The 26,027-nt window shown below is 46.7% G+C and overlaps 1 protein-coding gene across 2 annotated transcripts; it reads right to left on the bottom strand.

The window, feature by feature from the left end:
- ELOVL5 (ELOVL fatty acid elongase 5) lies at window positions 1-25,608 on the bottom strand. 2 transcript variants are annotated; one of them, XM_065884847.1, is made up of 7 exons: window positions 25,543-25,608; window positions 22,214-22,401; window positions 8,164-8,241; window positions 7,189-7,360; window positions 5,380-5,504; window positions 3,123-3,257; window positions 1-1,864 (listed from the first exon to the last, which is right to left on the bottom strand). In XM_065884847.1, exons 1-7 carry the CDS (start codon window positions 25,598-25,600, stop codon window positions 1,733-1,735), a joined length of 888 nt encoding a protein of 295 aa, XP_065740919.1. In that variant the 5' UTR covers window positions 25,601-25,608; the 3' UTR covers window positions 1-1,732. The 2 variants fall into 2 exon arrangements, with proteins under 2 accessions (XP_065740919.1, XP_065740920.1); XM_065884848.1 differs by lacking the exon at window positions 5,380-5,504 and having other exon boundaries at window positions 1,740-1,864; window positions 25,543-25,600.
- Between the last annotated feature and the right edge of the window lie 419 nt (window positions 25,609-26,027).

A 26,027-nucleotide genomic window follows, 5' to 3' on the forward strand; every position in this document is an offset into this window, starting at 1 on the left:
CACAGGTAATCAAAACCATTTTAATGATTAATGTTTAGACATTATTTAACATCGTGGGTATATCCAGATGAGCTAAAGCACACACTCTGACAGCACACTATTGAATGTTATACTTTCTGTATTGAAATATGTAGACATTTGCAAACTAGTACCTAGGAAGACATACATTTACAAATATACACATTCTAGATTTGATAAGGTAAATGTAAACAGATGCTGTGACTCCTTCCAAACAGAAATCCCACAAGACTAATTAAGAGAACCATCTGGCTCCCTATAATACGAATGTGCAAAATTAAAGCATGATAAACTGATATCTACATAAATATCAAACCAACAATTCGTTCAGACATTGCCAATGACCTTCTCAGATGTGTCACGAGTGGTTCAGTGAATGTTTTTTTCCTCCAGACGGAGAAGGTTATTCCGAGGCTAAATTCCAACACTTTAAGATGACACACACAACAGTCCTTATCTGTTTGACCACTGCCTCTAGGGTATGAGACGTGATTTTATGATAAGCAGTCTTATTTTTAAACAAGTATTTCTAAACAAATCTTTAGATTTGAAGCACGATAAAAAAATTACAGGTGCTATTAGATTTACATTAAACAAACCATCTCTATCCGATCCCCCAGTTCTCTCATGCTGCAGCTATCTGTTTAATTTTACCTTAAATTTTTCTAAGGTCCTTTCCCCACCTTTAATTCATTTTGGTAAGCTAGGCACATTTTCAAAGGAAGTTTGTGTCAAAACAAATAGTACAGAAATCAACCCAAATTTGGACCCTGGCAACCAGTTCCCCCACTGCTCATCTATGGGACTCTGTCAAATGGTAAACATTTAATCATCTCTCTTGAAAAGTATAAATCTTCTCTCACAAGTGGAAAGCAAAATGGGCTTTGTTTCCTGTATAAAAACACTTAAGCAATTCTGAAATTTAAAACGGCCTACTCATCCTACACACTTCCTAAAATCCTGAAGACAAAGAATATATATTTTAAGTTTCATCAAGACTGCTTTAGAACCCCCCCTCCCTTTTTACATTATTAATAGTGGCACTCAAAATAAAAAAATAAGATCTGTTAAAAAGTTAAACTGACTGTTCCACTAGATTTGAACCTGCCTGATTTAAAGCCGATATTACAAAACTGAAGGTGCCAAGTTCACACGTACAAGTCACTGGAAACTACGGTCACACGAGAGTTTCGTAAGTCATGGTCTTTGATTTTTCTGAACAGAGCTCTTAGAAATGAATAAAAACTTGAAACATACCCTAATTCAAACGAATACGCTTTGGGCCCTGTTTTTTAACTTTTAAGGCATGTGTGTTTCTCTACCGTAACACCATTATTATACAAATTTACAATCACATGCATGGTCTACAGTTAAAAAAAAAAAAGTGTGGATTACAGTGTTATTAAATTGTGAATCACAATTCAGCACCTATCATGTTATAACTAATAAGGCAACAGCAGTGTCGTGTACTACAACAACACGCCCTCCACAGTCTAGCGCGGGGGTCGGTGAGAGCCCAGAAATGTTAAAAATCTTATGCCTACTTGGGTAATCTGTCTACATTTCCTAGGGGTTTGGAACTGATGGAAGAGGTCCTACGTGAGTCACACTATGGTAGGCCGACTAGTTACAGCAGCTGTTAACGAGCATTGGGCACAATTCATTTGTGCTTACAATCAGACGACGGGGTTCAGAGGCTGTCAGCCCTTGGGCCTCAGTCCTTACGCTGCTTCCTCGGCTTCACACTGTTTTCCAGAGAAGAAAAGCTGCTGGTGTGGCCGTTCACGGCCGTCACGGAGCCGTTCTGGTGTTCTCTCCTCCGGGAGGCCCCCTTCTTGTTGTAGGTCTGCAAGGCATAAGGGCAGATGGCAACCACGGCGGGGGACCAGCTGCATCCCCAACGTTAGAGCCTTTGGGGACCAGTGCTATCATATCAAGAAGCAACGTCTGTGGTCAAGCGACCAGGAAAATGGTTTTTTGCCACTGGTTTCAGTCACTCTTCCATTTTTTTGAGGCTCAGCCTGGGTAAGTTCAGGGATCCGCAGGCTCACTGTGTCAATGTTATCTGAGAGTTACACAGAAAACACAACCTACACTTCACTCAGCTCTGCCCTTCCACGCTCCCACTGCGGTGCCTTCTGCCACTCACGTCCTCTGCCTTCAAAACTGCCTCATGACTTCAGCAACTATTTCGGCCCTTTACGTACAAAGTGCTCTGCCACGAGGGCAGTCAAAACAGGTGTGGCTTCAGCTTCGTCGGGCCCTATCCTTTAACCTCCCTCATACCTGGTGACTGCCCCAAAGTGTAGCATGAACCACCAGCCCAGCAAGATGTGAATGCAACTCAAAGCCGCCACCCCAGGTGTGTCTGGGGAAAGGTGTCTGCCTGCATGGGGCGCAGGGAGGGGCAAACATGCTGCTCTGCCCCTCCGCCCCCCGGGCGGGGAGGGATGCTCAATGTGACCCGGCTTTACTCCCTCTTCCTTGCTCCTGACCACCCCCTACATGCCTGCCCAGAACCAGGCCCTGCCCATGGAGCACGAACACACGAGCCCCAGGGATGACGGGACACAGGGGAGTCAACTGTGGCTGCAAAAGGTCAGGCTCCCCTGTAGGTAACCTGCCCTAAACAGACCCGTCCACGAGCAAAAACCTACATCACATCATGCACATGGGAACGACCCACACCCCCAAACCTGAGCAGCGGGGAGAGAAAGTGTAAGAAAACCAGGACGAAAGGCTGATTTCTGTCTACGACTGGGGTCTGTAATGGAAATTTCTTCAGACATTTAATTAAACCCCAAAGTTCAGGGCAGTGGGGCTGAGGGACATGGCGTTGAGACTCACCTATGGCGGGTCTGCAGTGGCCACGAGGGAAGCGGTACGGGGCCCGCGGGACAGCTCTGCTTTCCCACAGGGACCCCGAGCCTCCCTCATCGAAGACCTGGAACTCCAGAGGCCTGGACAGACTTCAGTACCTCCTCCTACATTGGCAGTGACCCCCACCCCAGCCCCACCACGGCAGGGGCTCCCCATAAGGAACGAATGAGGGCCTTGGCTCCAAGGACCCCCAATCTCAACCGTCACAGAAGAGTGAGATTTACCTGAATATAGAAGTTTGTGAAGAGGGCAATCAGAGAAATCATGTATCCAATCTGGAAATACAACCAACCAAGAGGGAAGGCGCACGGCCAGATGACCCCGCAGCTGGTCTGGATGATGGTCAGCACAAACTGTACCTGTGGGGGAGGAGACACAGCTGAGCACACGGCCACGCCCAGGGTCAAGGCATCCGCCAGATGCGCGCTCTACCCCGCACCCCCAAGTTTGGGAAGGAACACTTATTAACCCTTCTGTAGGTACAGAGGTCATTTAAAAAACACGGTGCATGTGCTAAACGCACTCAAACTCGTTATACATCTGAATGGGTCCTATGTATACGCTCCTCCCCTTCCAACTACTGAAACCATCTTCTCTAAACCTTGGGGAACAGCCGGCAACACTGCGTTGTACATTCGGCAGTTGCTGAGGGTAGATTTCACAACAGATACATGTATCAAGTCATTACGTTGTACATCCTCAACTTACACAATACTATATGTGAATTATATCTCAATGAAGCCGGAGGGAAAAATGGAAAACGTGTTTAAAAAACCTAATACACACACACACACACTTCAGGAATACAGTATAGGAGATGCAAGAGTTTTGTTTTTTGTTTTCTTTGTAAAGGAAGGATGGCCGTGGGGTGTACGTTTAGAGGGACCAGGGACCTCACCGCAGGACGTGCAATCCCACGGGACACTTTCCCCATCCTTATCCGTGGACCTTCTGGTTTGGTGAAGGCTGAGGCTGGCAGACAGACTTATACTCTGACTGGCATATAATGCGAATTCCTTAGATTATTTCTGACAAGTCAATCTTGAGAAGCAAAGGAAGGGCCGAGGGAAATGGGGAGAAGGGGCTAAGATAAGGCGTGGCTGCTGCTTCCTTTAAGGAGTTAACAGCGGAGGGCAGGGCTCTGCCCACTGGATTTCGGGCCCACCTTTCAGTGCTTCCACGTAGGGAACTGTTTTTTGTTTTTGTTTGTTTCCTTTTTTAAGGTTAAGTATCCTAGACTGAGAAGAAACTGTAAGTGGTGTGTAGAATAAATCTAGGCGACCTGGGTGCCATCTTCCACCTCAAAGGGCAGAGCCTAATGGGAAACCAACTCTCCAGGCTGCTCTAAATTCTGCTTCTGCAGAGCCACGCTGCGTGGAGCAAATCGATCTCTGCATTGCTTCTCAAGCGTAACAGGGAGGCTGAAGAACAATTATCCTTCCTCACAGGTGGGTAAGGAGAAAATTAACAAGGACTGTCCAGCCGCTGGCAAAGAGATGATAACGAAACGCCAAACACATAAGCAGCTCAGAAGGTCTCCTCGGATTTTTTTTCCCAGAAGGTTATCTTTTAATATTGAAAAATTGCAGTTGGCTTGGAGGGATCTGAATCAGCTTGGTTTCCTTAGAAAAAAATGTACCAATAAGGCAAGGCCAGGGCCAAGAGTTTAATACCTAATATCGACAGGTTAGCTAGCTCTGGCCTATTGCTCCCATGTCCTCATCTATAAAACAGGGGTAATAACACGAAATCAGGCTACTGGGACAATCCGTGTAAAACTGCTTATTGACGTGAGAGCCTGGCACGTAGTAAACTCAACAAATGTCAGGATTTTAACGTGAGTAGTAATAGTGTTAATAATTAGTTTATGAAAGAAATCAGGAAGGGAGAGGAATAGGGTGTATAATATACTGACAGCTGAGGAAAGCTTTAAGAAGGACGGTGGGAAATAACCGCCAAGTGCGAACAGCTGCTGGGTGGCCCTGGCACGTGGGCCCAGGAAGGGGGCCGTCACCTGAGGCACAGCAGTGCCACCCTCGCCACCACACAGGCTGAGAGGTCGCCCGGCACCTGCATCCTTGCTGCCTAATAAGCTAGCGCCCTGGGCTCACGCTCCTCCCGGCAAATCCTGGAAACACACACACAGATTTCACCTTGGATTTGGGTTCTGATTAGAAAACATGTGCACAAACTCAGAACAAATGGCTGAACTTGAAGTCAGAGAGTTTGATTTAATCCTTGCTCCGCAATCCAACTAGCTGCACCCTCACAGGCACGGTCTCTCCATCGACTGAAATGAACACGATGCCCTGCTCTGCCCACTTCAAGGAGTTTAACTGGACCGAGAGAGAGAGGATGGGAAAGCCACATCTTAGGTGTTAGTAAACAACAATGAAGCCAGGAGGGCGGCAAGAGCGCCCCAGGAAGAGCTTGGCATTCCCCAGGTGGCAAGTCCTGGGGGAAAGAGGCCACGTCACTCACCAGCTGCCCCTGCGTGATGTACTTCTTCCACCAGAGGTACGGCCTCATGGAAGGGACGGACGACAGACCGTAGTACGAGTACATGAGGACGTGGATGAAGCTGTTAAGTGTGGCACCAAAATAAGCTGCAGGAACAGAGGGAATGGGGGAGGAGGATGCCTCAATGTTTTGTATGTAACAGGTCACAAATAAAATCCAAGATTCCTTTTAAATCAAAAAAAAACAACAAAGTGTTTTTGAACAGGGGCTAGCAGACACCGCGGCAGCAATCTGGCACTGCACGGGCATGCAATCAGAATTCAATTTCCACCCAGGGAAGGCAGTCGTCATGATGCTTTAAGCCCAGGGTCTGTTGCGCAGCTACCAGGTGGGCATCCAGCACAGGAGTCAGGAGACCACCTGCCCCACTCTGGCACCTAAAGGTTTTGCTGCCAGGCCCCCAGTGACTCCCAGAGGCAGCTGCCCAAGTGCCTCTGATTGCTGCGTTGAAGATGTGGGGAAGACAGCCGATGGGCGGTACGGTCAAAGCTGGCCGTCTCTACACATTTGCTGAGGTCTGGAGAGGTCTTTGAAATCACCTCCTAATTATTCCCCAGGACTGCAGTGCGGAGGCCATATATTCTTATCAATAATAGAGTCCAGAGCCTCGTTCCTTAGAGATGAGAGACCCATTATTTATGTCTTAATTTATAATTTCCAGTAGAACCAGCAGGTCTTTTTTCAGACTCTCCGCCCTCTGCCCCCACGGTAAGCTATCAAGCAAAGCTACCAGCTTTCCCCCTTGTGCGGTCAGACACACCAGGCTGGGCTACGACAGTAACTGGCCATGTGACCTTGGACAAGTCACGTCCATTCTCTGGTTGTTTCTCATCGGCCAGGTGGGGCTGGTGATGATCTGTCATCCTGTGGGATCTCTGACATTTAAAGTCCTCTTCTAATGTGGGGAGGTGCCGTTTCTATTAGAAAGTTAAGTCAGGTAACCCACGGCCATGAGGTGTGAGCTCTACCAACCCTTCTTTTGTCTCAGGGTTCTCCCAAACTAGAAGGAGCTGTACTTGGAAAGTCCTTTCTGGTTCTACACTCCTCTATGTGAATCCTGGTGGGCCAAGTTAATCAAGGGTGGTGCTACCCTGGGGAAAAACATATTGTGAATAGACTCAAGGGGTCCTGGTCAAAATCTGTTGGTGATGGATGACAGAAATTTTGACTGGGACATGTTAGAACTCCTGGGCTGAAACTGACGGGGACAACTTAAATCTCTAGAAATTATGGGACACTTCAGACCACAAGTGGTCCACATCCTTCTTAGAGAATTTACTTCAAATGTTGGTGCTTGTCACAGAAGCTGCTCAGCTAAACACGCTTCAGGAAGGCGAGGGTCACTATATCAGAGTACGTGCAGACTCCCTGAGGTACTACAGCTAAAGCTTGTTCTCCGGTGCCCACTCCATGGTGTGATTCCATCTTCCTGGTCTGTCCCTGTCAGTCAAACGTCTTCCAAATTATAGGGGAACAAGGATCAGGGACAATCTGGAATAGAGAATTCTGTCCTGATTTCTTCATGTGCCCCAGGCTGGGAATCTGGTCTTTCCCTCATCTTGCCAAATCAGCACAGGATGTGCACCAAACTAGAAAAAGGTTCTGTCAGCTTGCTGAGTGCACAGGCCACGCAGACTATCGTTAAAGGCAACCTGGACACTACGTTCAAAGGCTTGACCTAGATATCTACAGGAACAACACCTTTTCTCAAAGCCTTAGTTTCAACTCAGCCTTTCCGCTCACACCTGTCCCCAAAGATGCCCGACTCACAGTGGCCACAGGGGACCCAGTTCATCACGAACCACCAGATGTTGAGCATGGAGGCATGGTGGTACACATGCAGGACTGTGACCTGGTGGTTGTTCTTGCGCAGGATGAAGAAGAAGGTGTCCATGAACTCAATGAGCTTGGAGAAGTAGTACCACCAGAGCACGCGGATGATCTAGGAGGAAGGGGCCGTCAGCATCTTCTGGGTTCTGCGCTGAACCCCAGGATCCCACCGCCCCCGCTCCCCCCGACTGGCCCTGCCAAAGCGAGTCACTCTGCAGTGTCTTTAGCCAGAACACCGGGGGCTGGGTGGGGGGCTGGGGGGAGTGAAGGCAGGGAAAGCTCTCAAAGGTCCACCAACCCCTTTCAAGACTCTAACAGATCCCTACCGGCCTCCTGTTCCCTCTGGAAGGAGCCTACAGAGCCATCGGAGGAAGAAAACCACACGAAAGGCACTTCTGCTTTCAGGGGCTGGCGTGGGGCAGGTGACAGACACGAGGCAGAGGAAGAAAGGAATCAGGGTATCCAGTGCCAGGTTCTGCCCAATTAAACGTGCCACACGGGGTCTCTAAGGAAATGACTGCCACGCTGAGGGTAGACTGCAGCGTTTTGTCAAAAACAAAACCCAAAAAACACGCCAGAGTGGAAGCTGGAACCGGCAGACCACACTCAGAGGCCACTTAGAGGAATGATTAAAACACTTAAGACATCCTTCCGATCCTGTTTATATAAACAGAGCACAAATACTGACAAACGCATGCACATTTTTTTCCCTAGAAGCTGTTAACAGGACTTACCTTTTGCAGAGAGAGAGATTTTAGTTTCCATTCTATACTTTTCATGCTGCTTAAGTTCTCATACCATGTGCACATACCGCTTTTAAAGTTCTTTAAAAAATGTCCACAGGGATTACCTGGATGGCCATCTTGTCTTTTGAACAATTTAGTTATTTAAAAAAAAAAAAAAAAAAGACAATACCTTCATGTCTGCTTCTCCTCCACTGCGTGTGCCCTGACAGAAGAAGTTGTACTGGCCTTCCCATACTCCCGTCACTAACTGGAAAAAAAAAAAAAGAAAAAGGGAAAAAGCTAATCACCAACAAAATAAGAACCAGGAGAAGCCCTATTCAATTAAAGTTCATTAATTTGAGAATCTGTGCAGACTGACCTCGGGCTGTGCTGAGGCAAGTTTGCTCCGGGCAAAAAACCATAATGACAAGGGAGTATGAACCAGGGGGGTTTAAATGACTAGGGACTCAATTTCACAAGGGGGCAGGCCCTGCTTTGCCAGGCTGCCTCTCTCCAGAACCCTCAGTTCCCCTGGGCCCGTCACAGGCACCTTGCCAATCCCGGGGCCCAAGTTTTCCAATCATGGGCTTGGGTCCTGCCCTGCCACGGCCTCAGGGGAAACCACAGGCTTTCTCAAACCTGTGTGTAGGACCAGAACCACCTCAAGGGCACAGTGAAAGGCAGATTGCTGGGGAGTGTTTCTGCTCTGGCAGGTCTGGGGTGGGGCCCAAGAATTCCTACTTCTAGCAGGTTCCCAGGTGATCCTGATGCCGGTCTGGAGCCCCCCTGCTGCAAGCCTGGGGCAACCGAGTCCAGCCTGAGCCTCTTCACTGTTTTCCGCTGCTGTGTCATCTCCGGATCCATGAATGAGACCTCTGCGAACTGAGGAACTGTGCCCACGCCTCAGAACTCGCCTGCGGCCGAGTAGGCACTGTGGTGGCACAGCGAGGACCCCGGACTTGGGGTGCAGAGCTGCAGGGTCGCCAGTTCTCCATGAGGGCCTCAGCTGCCTCACCCACACATGAGGGTGATGCCCGGCTAGGGGGAGACCTAAGGACCTGCTCCAACGGTCTAGAAGGTGGGTGTGATCTGACCACCCTGTGCGTGTCCACTATGTTCCAGCCAGCCAGACACCCACGAGATGCGCCTTTCTCCATGGAGACCGCAGCTCACCACCATCTCCTGAAGCCTTGGCATCCTCAACTGTTCCCGGTGGCTCTCCCTCTGGTGGTCAAGTGGGGCCACGGAAGGAGAAACCTCAGGTGGTCTGTCTTGTCATGCTTGAGCTCATCTGGGGAGCCAACACGGGGAACCGGCCACTGGGCCCCCAAGTGTGGTTCTCAACGTGTTCCCTAGTCCAGCTGCACCAGCATCATGTGGGAACTCCAAAGACATGCAAATACCTGAGCCCTGCCTGGAGCTGCAGAGCCAAAACCCTAGAGAGTCCAATCCTGTGGTTTATAGAGTGTGGTCCCGATGCAGCAGCGCCATCACCCAGGAGTTAGCTAGAAACATAAAATCTGAGGCCTAACCCCAGACCCACTGAATCAGAAATTTCTGGGTGTGAAGCTCCGCGGTGTGAAAACAGGTTGTTTCACAGGTGACTTTTGATGCCACTGATGTTTGAGAACTGTTAAGCTGTGGTTCCCGTTCCAGCTTTAGGACAGGCTCACCGGGGGAGCTTTTAAAAATTGCTAATGGGGGCTTCCCTGGTGGCGCAGTGGTTGAGGGTCCGCCTGCCAATGCAGGGGACACGGGTTCGTGCCCCGGTCCGGGAGGATCCCACGTGCCGCAGAGCGGATGGGCCCGTGAGCCATGGCTGCTGAGCCTGTGCTCCGCAACGGGAGAGGCCACAACAGTGAGAGGCCCGCGTACTGCAAAAAAAAAAAAAAAAAAATGCTAATGCCTGGCTTCCCCCAGACCATTAAACCAGAAGCTTGCAAGGCAATTCCAGTGTGAAACTAGGAGTGGGAACCACTGGTTTCATGCAACCTGATTCACGTAAGAAATGGTTCACCTACCAGCGCTGCACGAAAGATGTCACCAAGACACAGGACTTTAGAACCTTGCACTGACCACCTGCCCCTACACTGTCCTCCAACAGAGTTTGGCTGGGGGGGAGGGCAGCGGCACACAGATACCCTCAGGGAACTTCAGCTGATCACAAAGGTCTGAAGACAAAGGGGTAAACTTCCACCCTCAGAGACAAAAGCCAGCACACGCAACACCCTGCTTCAATCTGGTTTTCCTTCTACTAACTCCTTTAAGAGCTAACACGGTTTTTGCGGCCAAAGACCAGCCCATCATTTTATGATGAAAAGAACCCAAGATTAGGGAGAAGTACCAGGGCTAGTGAGCAACCTGGGACACGCCAGCTAATTCCCTTGGACCTTGGTCATTCTTTACCGTAAGCAGATGAGGCTGTATTAAATTATTTCCAAAGGTTCTGTTTTAATTTTCTACAGTTACTAAGATTTTTTTGAAAACAGACCACACATAAACTACACTATACTATCTTTGAAAAACCAGACCCATAGGTAATTTACTGGAAGGTATATTATCTTTCTGGTCTTCCCCTTCCAGTCATGCCAGTTAAGCACACCGCATGCAGACCTACCAGAAGTCCCAACCATCAAGATACAAAGCCTGAGTCTAAAGTGGACTGCGTGTGTGTGTGTGCGCGCGCGCGTGTGTGTGCGTGTGTGCCCGCACTGGGGTGGAAACCTGAGGGAAGAGAGGTGTCATCTTGGCACAATGTTCTTTGCTGCCCTTCCTTCTACCCCATGAGGGCGCTGATAAATTTTCTTCTGTGGCTGGAGGGTACAGAGAAAGAACTGTTTGGAACTCCACTGGGTTAAAGGATGGAGATAAAGAAGCCTAGATCACAGGTGTGAGCCTCTCCCAGGTGAGATACATTCTCCAAGTGCAAAATCTGCTTCCCTTGTAGGAAGTCCCGCCCCTTGAGCCCAGCTGGCTGTCGCGTGCTTCCGTGTTTCTGGTCACAGGAGCAACTAGGAGAGACAGTGTGAAGACTTCAAAGCAAACGCGTCACCACTTCTGGGCATCCCCTCTGAGCACATCTGCTTTTGCCCCTTGGCAGTAAAAAAAAGGGGAAACAACTTTCAAAAGCACCAGAAGAGAATGTAAAATCTTTGTTCACAGAAGCCTTTCCTTAGAAACAGAAACTTGTAGTTCTTTTACATCACCAATGGGAGGGAGGGAGCACAAAAAATACTATGAAACAGCAAACTATGCCTGTTCCTTTATTTACAAAAACAGATGGCAGCTCTTTAGGCCTCATTTTCCTCACTCTTCAAACAGGATAAAAATAATACTCTGGCCTGTTCAGGCTGCCGTGAGACGTTAACAAGATGTGTGTAATGCTTATCTCACCCAACCTGGTATAGAGGATAAGCACAGCAACTGTTAGAAATGACCATTACTTTATCCTTTTCAACTGCAGTGCTCTCCGCACCCATGGACCCCCATCTCCAGCTCTCAAAATCTTATTCATCCTTCAAAGGTCAGCTAAAATTTTATTGTTTTTCATGATTGCTCCCTTGAGCACTCCAGCTGAAGCCAGTCTCCTGCCTCTGAGCCTAGGTGCCGTGACTTACACCTATGTGCTTACATGCTCCTTTAAGACCCGTCACTGGCTCTGTCTGAAGCTCCTCTGTAAGCTCTCAGAGGTTGTGTCTGCACATCTGCATCCACAGAATCCATCACGGGGGTGGGGGGAGATGGAACGGGGACTCGTACATAAGGGATGTTGAACAAATATTTGCTCGATAAAAACAAACAAAGTGTTCAAGGTGCTGCTTCTTGCCCCTTAAATCTAGGCCCAATGTTTTATTTGCAGGGGAAAATAAAAGTTTCCGTTCACAAGATGAAAACCAGTCCTCATTAAATGTCATACTGGTGACATGGAGTTTAATTCTTAAATATCCTTGGCTTCAAAAGGGATAGGATATTTTTTTTTTTTTTTTTTGGTGGTATGCGGGCCTCTCACTGTTGTGGCCTCTCCCGTTGCGGACCACAGGCTCTGGACGCGACGGCTCAGTGGCCATGGCTCACGGGCCCAGCCGCTCCACGGCATGTGGGATCTTCCTGGACCGGGGCACGAACCCGTGTCCCCTGCATCGGCAGGCGGACTCTCAACCACTGCGCCACCAGGGAAGCCCCGGGATAGGATATTTAACACATGAGGATCAAGCACCCGAGTTCAAGTTTATTCACCTAAGCTTCTCAGCCACCCTCCGTACAAGTGGCCAGTATCAGGGTCCTGCTCTCTCCATTCCCATCAGAAAAAAAAAAGGCATGTCTGAGTAACAGACCCTGGAGGCTCTCAGCCAAGGCCCGGCCTTCCCTCCAAGAGCTGCTCTGGGCAGCTCATCACACTGCAGCTCCAGGGAGGGCCCAGGAGGTGGGACCAAAGGGGAGGCACTGGAAGTGAGGGCAGGGCTCTACCTTGACTTCTGGAAGTCACCCCGACAGGGCAGGTCCGCGCTCCAGTGGAAAAGCAGGCCACAGCAAGCAGCTGGCCACCACCGCCCCAGCTCCGGATCTCACCGGCCACTCCAAGAACCACCGAGGGAGCACTAAGTACCCTACACCTGGCTTCTCCCCAGTAACCAAGACACACACAGCACCGCTGTGAACCACCACTCCTTCTCTGGAGTAAGGCAAACTTCAATTAGGCCATGGGCGTGTGCAGAGCTATAATTAAAGCCTAGCTAGAAGCTTTCTTCTCTCCTTAGGAGACAAATTCAATAACCAAAAGTGGTTTCATGCATCTTTTCACTTAAAGAAGAAGACTGAGGTGAATATCACAGCTGGGTCTGGATGGTACAGTTCACGGAGTGATTCATCTCTAGTTGATTGTCTAGGTGAGAGTTGACTTTTCTCAACTAACACCACAATTTAACCACAAATGTATACCCTATAGCATGATAACCACTTCCAAGGCACTTTCTGTAATGCCACAAAAGCATCTCAAGAAACAAGATCATTTGAAACACTTTAAGCAGAAAAATGTCATCCTGTGTGGCCCTTATCAGTTCACTCACCCCAGCAACCCAAGACGTCAGAGCAGTAAGGTGACCCCTTTCCAAAAGGGGCTAATGGATTGAGTGATGAGGGTTTGATGAGCTGTGTGGTTATTTCCCCCTAAGCAGGAATGGAATGAAAGGTAACGGGAACAGACGCTATCCACGCTGAAATTCAACCATCCCAGGACCCGAGGGACTTTGCTAAAATAAGCACCACCACCAAAAGTGTGTGAGGTTGACATCTTCTCAGATTTGACTGTTCCTGTGGGCATCTACAAGTGTGTACTTTTTAGAACCGGTACAAGGTCATGTTTTTTATTAAGGAAACAGAGACGAGTAGTGATATGGCTGGTCCAAAGTCACACAGCTTCTCGGTGGCACTGCTGGGACCAGCACCTAGGAATCCTGACTCTTGGTCCAAATGCAATGTCTCTAACAGCACTTCCAAGCTCCTCTGACCTTCCTTGTCTGTTTTTGTGTCTTTAGTAAGAACACAATGGAGATACTCTATTCATGAAGAATTCTATGGAAAAACAGACCTTTCGCTGCATCTTTATCGTCAGCAGATGTTTGGTTTCAAACATCAGCTACTCCCAAATTAAAAGCACCTCTTTCTCCAAGGTTTAGCTGGCCAATACTGGCAGTACCATTATGGAACGGGGTCAAGTCAAAGCATGTGGTTTTGAATTTCAAATCTTTCCTGTCCAGAGCAGAAGGATGCCCATTAAGATAATTTCATACCTGTGGCCTCCCACAGTGTTTTTTTCCACTGAGGCCCAGGAACCCCTTGGGTTACAGCTGACTGCAATACTCTTGGTTACGTCATAAGGCCAGGCTCTGTACACTAGAGAAGGCTTCAGAACAAAGCACAAAGAAACAGCTTGTCCTCAGCCCAGCCTGACACAGGTATGTCTGGCATTCTTCCCTCAACCCTGGGCCCTGTCCACTTACGCTGGCAGTCCTTTTGTCTCACTATTCAGCCTCCTGAGAGGTGGTTTCTGGTACATTGCTTCCACATACCTCACAAGAAACACTCATTTTATATTTTATGGGACTGGCTGGGAGAGAAAACCCAAGCTGAGGCTCAGTGTTCTGAGGCAGTGACGCACAATGGCCTGAAGCACAGACTCGAATCCCAGGTCCACCCGGGGCTTTGCCTGTGCAGAAAGGGGACAGTGACAGTGTGATGAACAGTGAGTGAACCTAGTACCTGGCATAAGGCAGGCACTGTATATATAAGTCTTTGCTATGACTCTACACAAATGTCTGCTCTTTCTGCCCCAGTGCTTGAAGGCTCGTGACTAGGTCTGCACTGCTGCTGCTCCTACTGTATACAGAAGCCCCACCAGAGCATCCTCTGCGGAATTTAAAGAGAGACCTCCAGGGCTTCCCTGGTGGCGCAGTGGTTGAGAATCCGCCTGCCGATGCAGGGGACACGGGTTCGTGCCCCGGTCCGGGAAGATCCCACATGCCGCGGAGCGGCTGGGCCCGTGAGCCATGGCCGCTGAGCCTGCGCGTCCGGAGCCTGTGCTCCGCAACGGGAGAGGCCACAACAGTGAGAGGCCCGCGTACCGCAAAAACAAAAACAAAAACAAAGAGAGACCTCCAGCTTACCTACTGACTCCTGCTTTACAAACTGAGTCTGCTTTAGTTGAGGATTTGTAGACTGGTTCCTTTTTACACCAGCTGTAAGGCTCAGTTACCAAGGTCTGTAGGGTCAGTTTAGAGGAGTCAGGCCTGGCTCTGGACCAAAGCCAAAGCTTCCTCTCTACTGGAAGGCATCCCTTCCCTGTCCCCTGGGAGTGTGGCTGAGGGGAAGGCTGTCTGTCAGAAGGCTGAATCCTTCTCTCCATCTTCCCACTGCAGGCATTCCCTCAGGGCAGTGCCAGGTAACTGGACAGGCAGGTAACTGAGGTGCTGCTTCTCCCTGAGAGAAGCTTCTTTCTGAGCAAGGAGTTTCAGTGGTAAGGGAACTGTGAGTGAGAAGTGTTTTAGGCAATCGTTGGGCCTTTCCTATAAGTATTAATCTCACCAGAGTTTCAACCTCTGTTCAATGCGGAAAGGCAGAATAGTACTAAATGTCTTTTTCAGAGTATTTTGGGAAACAAAATCATTTCTAAATAAAATTCAGTAATTACTTGCCAGGTCCTTTAAGTGTTTTTCCACAATAACATATCTATTTTAAGAAAGCCTGAAGGGAAAGAAAAACAAGACCGTTTAGAATATAATGTCTCCAGAGCAACTGCTCTGCAGCTCTGTCGAGGACCTTCAAAGCCAGAGCCGGGGAGGCAGTGCTGTCAGGGGCCTGGGGAGACGTGCTGACAGCACCGACGCCACAATTACAGAGGGGGCGGAAAGCACAAGCAAAACACCCTTCCCGTCAAATGCTCAACTTCTGTCATCCTCCGTGTAAAGCAGCGTCGGAAATCTTCAAGAGAAGATTCAAAGAAGAAAACCACTGACGTCTGGTCCTGGCAACGCAGCAAACCGCGCGAAAGCTGAACCACCTCCCCACCGTTAACACAAGGCAGAAATGCTATATGAAACACCAGAGAAACGCCAACACCACCGATGCCTGACTGTAAGGTGAGGCTTCCCCTAAAAAGTAAGTCAGAAAAGAGGACGTGAGCTCACATTCAAGTTCTTTTAAAAATTCCTTTTGTTTGGGGCAGACACGTTTACCTGAGATGACCCCAGCAGTGCTAGCTTGGGATGCTTACACGGGACACCCTACAAACTGTCCTGTTTTTGTTTTTGAAAAAGGTAAAGAAATTTAACATAGGGTCTTCCCTGGCGGTCCGGTGGTTAAGACTCTGCGCTTCCAATGCAGGGGGCGTGGGTTTGATCTCTGGTCAGGGAAACTAAGATCCCACATGCTGTGCAGTGTGGCCAAAAAAAAAAAAAAAAAAAATTAACATTGATATAATAATTATTCCCAGAGGCATGACCTCACAGATATAGCTGGAAGAAAATTTTTTAAAGGATATTTTCAAATAGCAATACAGCAAATGGTTAAGTTTGAGATCACAGTTGTATCTAACTAGGAAAAAAAACCAATGTTTCTATGTTATGAGGTGAAAAAAAGAACAAGCAGTGAATTTTTATAAAGAAATAAAAATTGTACAGTGACTGAAACTAAAAATGGCTGAAAGAGCAGATTAGACACAACTGAAAATACGAGTGAATTAGAGGAATGCAGGAGAGACATAAAGATGCAAAAAACACGAGAGAGAATACGTAGGGGTGAGAATGTCCAACACACGTCTAATAGGAGCTCCAGCCAGAGCTGGTGAAGGAGGAGGAAGCATCGAGGATATGATGCCTGACGACTTTCCCAAATTCAGAAACACAGAAATTCTCAGCTTGGATGCACACAATCCTGAGTGAGATAAATAAAAGTGGATTACTATCTAGGCACACTCTGTTTCATTCTTAAACAATTTTAGAAATATCTGGAAAGAAAAACGACTACCTACAAAATGAACAAAAATGGGAGTGCGGCAGACTTCTCTGATAAATCTGCAAAGTGCTGGGGGAAAATAACTGCTAATTTAGAATCCTACGCCCTAAAATACTATGCAAGCATAAAGTCACATAAATGATGCTCAAACAGAGACTGAGTTTACCCTTCCCAGAAAAGGAACTACTTCAGAAGAAAACTGAACCTCAAAGGAGAGAATGGATTTCACAAATGAACAGCGTGCAAAGAAAATCAGTAAGCACAGACTGTAATGATGACTGTTTAGGACCTCAGAAAGAGGTGGAATGAAACACCTGCCAACAATAACATGGAAGATGGGGGATCAGAGCCCAGATCTTCTACGGTCCTTGCATTGTTCAGGAGTAGAAACAGTAATTCATTTTAGACTTCATTAAGTTAAGGGTGCATGTTAAAAACTTATAGGTAATTACTAAATAATAGAATTAGAATAACTTTTAAATCAGTAAAATGAAAAAAAATGCAACAGAAAGCAGGAAAGGAATAAAAAAAGAGCAAAGAAAACATACAAACACATACACACAAAGGTGATAGAAATTATTCCAATATAATGATTATACTAAATGAAAATGGATTAAAATTTCCCCATTAAAAGACAAGAGAATGTCAAGATTCAGTCATTAACTCCTAACTGTATACCTGGCCTAAATAAATAAATAAATAAAATTTGCACACAGGGACATGTCCAATAACATTCAATGCAACATTGTTTCTGTTTGGGGAGGAAGGTTTCTGATCAAGAAAAAAACATACTTTTTAATTCCTTCTTAACTGCAAAAGCTTTTTACCTCAAGTGCCAGCATATACATTTATTTCTAGCTAGTAAAGCACATGAGAATTGCTGCTTTGGAGAATTATGAAAATAATACAATTTTGTTTCTGTAATACATTAAAAAATGCAAAATGCAAAACAAGAGTGAAGTTTCTGCAAAGGAGAAAGATAGTGTTGGGAGATAATTCTCCAAGGATCTCAATGCAAAATTGTTACATTGGAAATAACATACATGTCCATCCAAAGAAAAATGGATAAAATGGCATAATAAACTCTAACACTGAAATAATACAGAGAAGTTAAAACTAATGAAATGAAATCCGTAAGATTCAACATACATTCTCAAAATATAATGCTGACTGAAAAAAGCTATTTGATAAAGAGTATAAACTGTACACCATTTATGTAAGTTAAAAAAATTGTCTCAGAATATTCTGTAAGTTGTCACATACACATACACGTTTAGTAAAAGTATAAAAACATATCCAGGGGCTTCCCTGGTGGCGCAGTGGTTAAGAGTCCGCCTGCCGATGCAGGGGACGCGGGTTCATGCCCCGGTCCAGGAAGATCCCACATGCCGCGGAGCGGCTGGGCCCGTGAGCCATGGCCGCTGGGCCTGGGCATCCGGAGCCTGTGCTCTGCATCGGGAGAGGACACAACAGTGAGAGGCCCGCGTACCACAAAAAAAAAAAAAACAAAAAACACCCCAAACATATCCAGAAAAGAAACGAACTTCAGAAGAAAGTCAAATCTGTGAAGGGGGGCTGTGCTTTAGATGCATTTTTGTCATTTCCTCTTTAAACAAAAAATTCAAACCAGTAATGTCAATATTTGTTAGGTACATAGATAAATATATTTCTATGATTTTATTTTCCATATTCTGAAGTAGTTTTGGACTTACAATTTTAAGTAAAAATTGCAAAGGGAAAGAAAAAGTAAGTTTTGAATCTATGCCAACTCAGATCACCTATCGAGTTAGCTATCAATCATTCTCTAAAATTACATTTTAAATGTTCTGAATGTTTGAATCATTTCACTGAATTTTCTCACACTACTTCACAACACACAGTTCTAACTGCAAGGGAATAAACAATCAAAATAATCTTGTTTGTAATCTGTGATTTATCTTTATTAAATAAAGTAAAACGTCGTTCTGGCATTTGCTTTTTTATGTCTTAATGCCGAAGCCATGCTAACAAGGGGACGGAAAAGATGTGGAAGGAACATTGTAACTACAGCCAGTGAGGTGTGTGTGAGAGACGCAAGGCTGGAGGCACCGTGGGCACCCCTGGGGGCACCGTGATGGGACAGAAGGCGTCAGGCTCCTCGGGACCACGGGGAGGCAGGAGAGGCTGGGATCACTGCTCTAGAGCCAAGCCCTCTCAAGGTGTCACAGAGGAACTGACCTTGAGAAGGGTCCTCAGAAACGAGACGGGGACTGTCAAACCGAGGCAGGCTTAGGTCTGAAGGAAATGGAGTTTCTAGGTGGGACAGAGACCCAAAGAAAGGAAGAACCTGGTCTTGGGGGTTTGAGTGGATGGGGCACTGGGGCAGGCTGCTAAGGAGGGCAGCCAGCAGTTCTCTCCATTCAAGTTCAAGGTTGACGTGCTGTGCGTGCTGACCCTGCTTCCTGCTGCTACTGCTGAGCCCCGCGATCCCTGCACAGGGATGCTCCCCTCCGGACCGTGACAAACCAAGCAACTGGATCCTCCCTGCTTTGTTGACGAGAGGCCAGAGGCCAGGGGCAGGGCAGATATACCAAAAAAGTTCCAGGTCAGGACAGAGCAGCCCCCTGAGTGTCTGACATGTTAACTAAGGAGTTATACTACTGGGTGAGCCAGGGGAAACCTGAGTCCAGCCCAGGTACACCCTGCACAATGAGGGAAAAGTCACAATCTGGCATCTGGTGGGTGGGGATTCTCAATCTTGGGGACAAAGGGAAAGATGTGTGGATAGTCTGAAAACACAGTGGGGCTTCCATTCAGATGAAACATGCCCTGGAGCTGGGGGGGGGGGGAAGGGGGGGGGCTGGAGGAGTAGGGGTGTGGGTAGAACGGCACACAAGATGTTTATGTTTGCTATGAGGACACCGTTTTACAAAGCTGAGTGAGTAATGCAAACTAAGTTGTTTCTCTTCTATAGCTTAACATTTTATTTTCGAGGCTTTACCACTGACTGTGATCTTAGACAACACCTAATTTAATAAATGAAAAAATGCTTGCCGTGAAGTCCTCTACTCCTAATCTAAAACATACCACTTTCAAACATACTTCTATTCAGGGATTATGACCTCTTTCCCAGAAATAAACACCAAGTTCATGAGGCAATTAGAAGTAAAGCCCTGTCTCCCTTTTTAATTTTCTTTCTACCAAGTGCAGAAGCTATGACCAAGCTCTTTCTATACCTTAAACTCAGTTTCACAGTTACAAGACAGTCATTTGGTTACTTTTCTTCTTCCAGTCATTTTAAAACTTCCTGACTCCTCTCTCATTTCCTTTTTATCTCCCTCTTTCAAGATTTCTCTTCTCTCCTTGCAACAGTTAATTTTCTTTATATTAACCTAAAACTTTGCCAAGGCAGCTGAGAATTCATACCACAGGATTAAACAAACAGAAATATCAATGGCTACATATTTATTTTTAAGATTCTTTACAGACCCAAATATGTAGATAAGCAGGTGGGTAAATAAAGACTAATCGTTGTGACCATGCCAATGGTGTGACCACAGGCAATGGCTCCAACTCTTGGGATGTTTCCCTGAAATGAGGGGCCCAGCTGGGCTCCATGGTCCCCTCAGTTTGTTCTGCTGTAAAATGCCATGACTGCCCCGTGTTTCAGTACTCATTGGACTATAACTGCTAAGCAAAAAAAAGAGGAAAAACCAGTAGCTAAAATGAAACTTAAAACTTGACGAAAGATATGTTATAAGGTTATTCCTGAGGGGTTTATGTAAGTACAGGAAAAAAAATAAGTCAGACAAAATCAAAAAGAAATATCATCTAATGTGGGTACTAGGGTTTCTTTTCAACTCGGGAATATCTGATCTGAGCCTATTTTTATAAACTTGATTTAATTTAAAGATGATTGCCCCCTCATCCATTACTTCCCTATGTACTCTAAATTGTGGGTTAAACACGTTATTTTCCTCCTCTATTTCCTGAATCTCTCTATTCAGGGCTTAGATACTGCTCAACATCTTCCAATGTTTTCGCCAAGCTGTCTTGGAGGGAAATCTGTACTTCCTATTACAATGCTTTTAGAACCCCCCAAATTCAGCCACATGCACTTGGAGGCGATCTACCCAGCACTCTTCTTCCCCTCTTTACCAGGGAATTACCTGTTTGAGAGGTTAATTATGAAGTTGTAATTATATCTCTAGGGCTTGAGAAACGTATAAGACAGATAGATACTTAAGTTCTGTAAGATTTAATAGTCTTAAATACTTTTTCTCTAGAATATTGCTAGGCGTAATAATAAACTCTATAAGAGCCTTCTTAAGGAAATGGCTCTACCATCTATCAAGTAGGGGAAAGTAAACGGCTCGCTCTAAGACACCTGACAGCTTGCTGCGGCTTTGTCCCTGGAACACAGAGATGAGCACAGCGCTGGGCCCACTCCTGCGCACTGCCCTTGCCTCCAGGCCCGCAGTCTCCACCTCGGAGGCTAATTAAACTGCTTTCGCTCTAGAACAGGCCAGAAAGGAAGGAAAACAGGAGTTGTGAGCATTTCACAGACTGTCAGGCATAAAAGCAATGATAGTAGCATCTACCAGCCTAGTCATAAAACCTTTACCTTGGCTTATGAAACACACGTGGCGGGGGGGGGACCAGACCCAAACCTCTCCCAGCGGCAGTGCCTCTGACGATCAGACACATGCTTCCCACCAGCTCCTGCATCACACGCACACCCCCGCACACACACGGGGAGACCCCCCGTCACAGCCCGAGGCTGCTGGGGAATTCACTGCAAGATTCGTACTGATTTCTCCCATTTTCTTCTCTTTTACTACTCCTTGGAGAACTGAAGCCAAAATGAAAGGTTAAAAATCCAAACAGGAGTACTTGCAAGTGTTTGTTTTACGTATGGCTTGAGTCTCAGCCCCAGAGATTTAGCAGTAGTTTTGTGCTATAAACCTGAACAGTGTAGTCCTGCCCCTAAAAATGCATACAAATCTTACTTATCACGGAGGGAGCTTTCCTCCCCTTCTAGCTTTAAAGGCTAAGGGACTATACTGTCAAAATAGGAGGCTTAAGTTTTGATTCCGATGTGTCTTTCACTCTTCTTTAAGCCTTCAAGATCATCAAATTTGGTTTTCAACATCACTGTTTTATAGAAAAAATAATCTGGCCTGAACTTAGACCGTTCCAACCCTAAACGCAGACCTCACTATCTACTCTTCTTAGCTTTGAAAAAAATAACCTCTCAAAGCTCCAAGCTGTCTACAGTGATCAGATCAGGATGGAGAGGGCTGACCGACCACAAACATACCAAACGCAGACTCCACCCACTTCCTTCCCCGGCTGCCTCCAAACAAGAACCAGGCATTTATTAAATGCTTCATAATAAAATGCTCACAGATCTGTTCTTTGCGTTCTGTTCATTTTCTCCTCTGTGTTCTGCTTGTGTAAGAGTATTTCTGAAAATATTAATTTTAATTCTGAGCATAATGCAGATTATAAATAACAAAAGAATCCATAGCAAAGCCGCCTATTTTAGATAGATGTGCCCAGAAGGCACATTTGTACAAATAACTCTGGCGTTTTGAAACATCGATTTTGTAACATCCTCGAAACACATTACTGTACCTGCCCTCCCTGTTCTCTCCCCCCACGCAGCTGCCTTTCTCCACTTAGGAGCACAATTCAGGACGGTGACACGAGTACATTTAAGTGAGAGGAAGCTGTGTTAACCTCTGACCTACCTCACAGAACATATAGAGAGACAGCAGCGTGAGTCCAAGGTTATACACCACTAAAATCCCCCGACAAGAGAACGGCGGCCTATTCTTCATGTATTTGGGTCCCAGCCACACAATTAGCAAGTATAGGATGGAGCAGAGCAAAGTAGGGATATAACTGTCCAGAAGAAACCATCCTTTTACTCTGGGATCTGGAAAATATTAAAAGAAACAACATTTAGTGATTAACAAAGTAGATACAAAACTAATAACAATGTTTTTCAAACATTAAAACATTAATTAAAATTTCCCAAGCCAGCAAAGCAACTGGAAGAGGAACTGTGAGTCTTCAATATACAGCCTCAAGGTGAGGCTCACACTCATGTTCTGAATAACGACGTGCGTTATTATTCACAGGTTTTGCTAAATAATTAAAAAAAATCCTTTCCAAAGAATCTTAAAGAAACCAAGGAGAAAGCTCAATTTTCCATTAACTGGATTGATTAACCAGGCTTGCTGAATTATGCATGGGACAAGGAAACCCTAGACATGGCAGTCTTTGAGCTCCAAAGCCCTCCATCCCAGCCCAGTGTCAGCCAGTCTGCCCAGCATGCGCAGACTCAGAAGACGTGCCACTCAGCCAGCTCAGAGCATCTGATTCAACAGGCAGCGTCTGCCACGAGTGCCATGGGCAACAGCAGCGGGGATGATACTTTAAAAAGTGAGGGTGAAGCAGCAATGACCAGGTAAGTGAAGAACAGAAGCTTGAGAGGGAAGACCTATACTGATTCAAGGAAATTACTGGCACAGGAGGGACCTCCCTGGCTCCCCTCCCCTCTCCTAGGCAGGAAGGAGGAGGAAAAGGAAAAATGCACTCCAAGTGGCTGCCCGCGGCAACCTGACAGCCCTCCCGTGGCTGGGAACAAACTCCCTGGCAGCCGGATCCCTTGGGTGTTATATGTCCCCTGCAAGACTCAACTCCATCCTCTGGCTGACTCCTAGGAAGCCACCTCTGCGGCACGTCCCCCTCTGCATCCTGCTGCAGTGAGCCCCCAAACCTGTAGCCTGCCCTTCGCTCTACATACCCTCCAAGGCCCCCCCACTGTGGAGCTCAGAGGCACATGCTGGTTTCACTTCCGTATCCTCTAAGCACAGCAGCTAAGTGGGGACGGTGTCTCAGCCCCTTCTTTGAGCTCGTGGCTGGACCATCTTGCTACTCTCTCCAATGCTCTCTCCCTTGACCTTGTAGGACAAGCACAGGTTAAGTGGAGCACACATCCGCTTGGGGAACCACTGTCGGTCTCCTTTCTTGCCGACACCCTAAATTCCCGCAGTGTTTCTTCTCTTGGCTTTAGAGGGAGATGCCCTCCACCCTCTCCCCACTAGTGATGCTAGGGTGGTGGTTGCCAGTTTCTGCCGAACTGTGCTTCTCAGAAGCCCTTCAGGGAAGCGGGCCCCCCCCCAGCGAACTTAACAAGATGATTCTTAACCCCTTTTGTTCTCAGCTCTGGGCTGGAAGCGGTCGATTCTGAGAAAACAAGTTCCTCCGCAGCAACTAACATCAGACTGTTACAAATGTTGACGTGCACATAATCACAAACATAATAAATGCGCCCACAAAAACCTCCCATTTCCTTTTACTTAACGCTGTTTTGCACCATGCTTTTTAAATTTTATCACAGATCTTCATCCTTCTATGTGACCAAGTATCCAAGTACTTCCTGGGTGGCTGGCCCCAACCCCAGGCGGTAAATCCTTAGGGATCTGGTCAACTGTGGAGACCTAACCCACTCCCTGGGGGCTGGCTCAGACATAAGCATGTGGAGCAACTGTGGCCACTGAACTCTGAGGAGATGACAGTTTGTGAAGAGCTCTGGGGAAGAATTTACGTGTTCTTAAAACCGTGCAAATGATCAGACTTCTCCCTCCTCCTCTGGAGGTGTAGCCTAGAGCTGCAGCGGCCACCTTGCAACCACGGAAGGTGGGAGAACCTATCCTGAGGACAGAGCTGCTGACATACCGAGGATGCAAGGTAGGAAATGACAAGAACGGGGTTCTTGGGTATCATCATGGAGCCCCTGAAGTGACTCAGGTCACATCAAGTAAGCTAATAATTTTTATTATTGTTTCAGGCATTTAAAATTGGATTTTTGATCCAGCAACACTCAAAGAAGGCATCGTCCCAACACCAGCACACAGAGATACATCTGGCTTGTTCTTTTCCAAGGGCTGCACACTAACTTGACTTGTCCCCTATGGATGCGCTTCTAGATTATTTCCAGTTTTGACAAGCGATGCTGTTAAGGACCTTCCTTATACATACCTTTGCTGAGTCAAAGGACACGAGCATTTTAATTTCAACAGAAACCACAAGTGTCCTCCAGAGAGGTCACCCCAAGTTAGACTTTCTCTACACCCTATTATCACAGATGGTATCAGCCCTAATTCATCTCTGCCTTACTAACAGATGAAGTTCCTTTTATTGTTTTCTTTTGTATTTTAAAAACCACAAGTGAAACAGAATCTTTTCATCTGTTTAAAAGCCTCTTGTAGTTTTCCTAAGAATCTTCCTGGGAACTCCCAAAGTTCCTTCTTTACAACTAAGACATTATAGATGACATTAGAAGAAGGTGTAATATGGAGCTGACCTACTTCCTAAAAGGTAATGAAAGATGAAGAGCAAAAGAGCTCAGGTGTATATATCTAGCCATTGACGTGACACAACACCAAAGGACATTAAAAAGCCCTTAGGGGCTTCCCTGGTGACGCAGTGGTTGAGAGTCCGCCTGCCGATGCAGGGGACACGGGTTCATGCCCCGGTCCGGGAAGATCCCACGTGCCGCGGAGCGGCTGGGCCCGTGAGCCACGGCTGCTGAGCCTGCGCGTCCGGAGCCTGTGCTCCGCAACGGGAGAGGCCACCAACAGTGAGAGGCCCGCGTACCGCAAAAAAAAAAAAAAAAAAAAAAAAAAAGCCCTTAGAATTGTAAAAGGGGAAGAGTTTTAAACTCCTATCGCAGCAGTGCATTTTGGAAGTCAGTTTCAGCTGAAGACTCACAAGAACTGAGGAAACCATGTCACCAGTAGTGGTGAAATCTGTGGCATTCTCAGGCTGCAAGCTTGACGGCAAAGCTGAGCTCCAGCCAAAGTCAGCAGAGGGTCACAGCACCTGTGTCTCTGCCCCAGCAGCCAGGGGACCTCAGAGGACTCCAAGCCCCTGGTATCCAGGACAAAGCGTTACTCTAATCACTGGAAAATGCTCATGTTTTCTAGAATGTCTTCATGCAATATTTACATGTGCCTGTAACAAGGAGCTGGGGGGAAGGAGGGGGGAGCAAAACCCAAAACCACCTTACCTCGGGGGCCGAGCAATGCCTGGAAATAGGTACTAAGTGATGCATCAAAGTGTTCCATTTTAAAACCTATTAAGAAAAAGAGACACTGGTTAAATCTCTACTCAAAATGCTTTTTGTATTTTTTCATAAAACAACAAGAACAAATTCTTTTCAGGGAACATGCTCTGGACAAGGTTAAGTTCCTCATGTACAATTTCTTTTTAAACTCACAAAAGTAACTTATGGGCTAAGTTCTAATTTGAAAATCAAAAGAAAAGACACAATCCCGTGAATTCACTTTATAAATGAAGCGCCAGTTTTCTGTGCTTCTTTTCTCAGCTCTTTAAAAACTCTCTCCGTGAAGCTGAAATCTCAGTGAGGAGAAGGATGGAACTGGATAGAAAGGAGGCAGACAGGGAAGAGCCCATCGGGGCAAATAGGACCGCCACAGGGAGAAGACAGTTCCTCTGCTGGGTACTTTTATTAACTACTGTCTTAACGTACTC

The sequence above is a fragment of the Phocoena phocoena genome, chromosome 10, assembly GCF_963924675.1.
Source record: "Phocoena phocoena chromosome 10, mPhoPho1.1, whole genome shotgun sequence".
NCBI lineage: Eukaryota > Metazoa > Chordata > Mammalia > Artiodactyla > Phocoenidae > Phocoena > Phocoena phocoena.

What these genes read in the sequence shown, in the direction of transcription:
- ELOVL5 (XM_065884847.1), bottom strand. Translation starts at nt 25,600, where the DNA reads ATGGAACACTTTGATGCATCACTTAGTACCTATTTCCAGGCATTGCTC. An exon ending in GAGGAGAAGCAGACATGAAG is followed by an intron (nt 7,361 to 8,163) that starts GTATTGTCTTTT and finishes CCTTCCTCCTAG; the next exon opens with ATCATCCGCGTGCTCTGGTG. An exon ending in CTGGGTCCCCTGTGGCCACT is followed by an intron (nt 5,505 to 7,188) that starts GTGAGTCGGGCA and finishes CTGTTCCTGCAG; the next exon opens with CTTATTTTGGTGCCACACTT.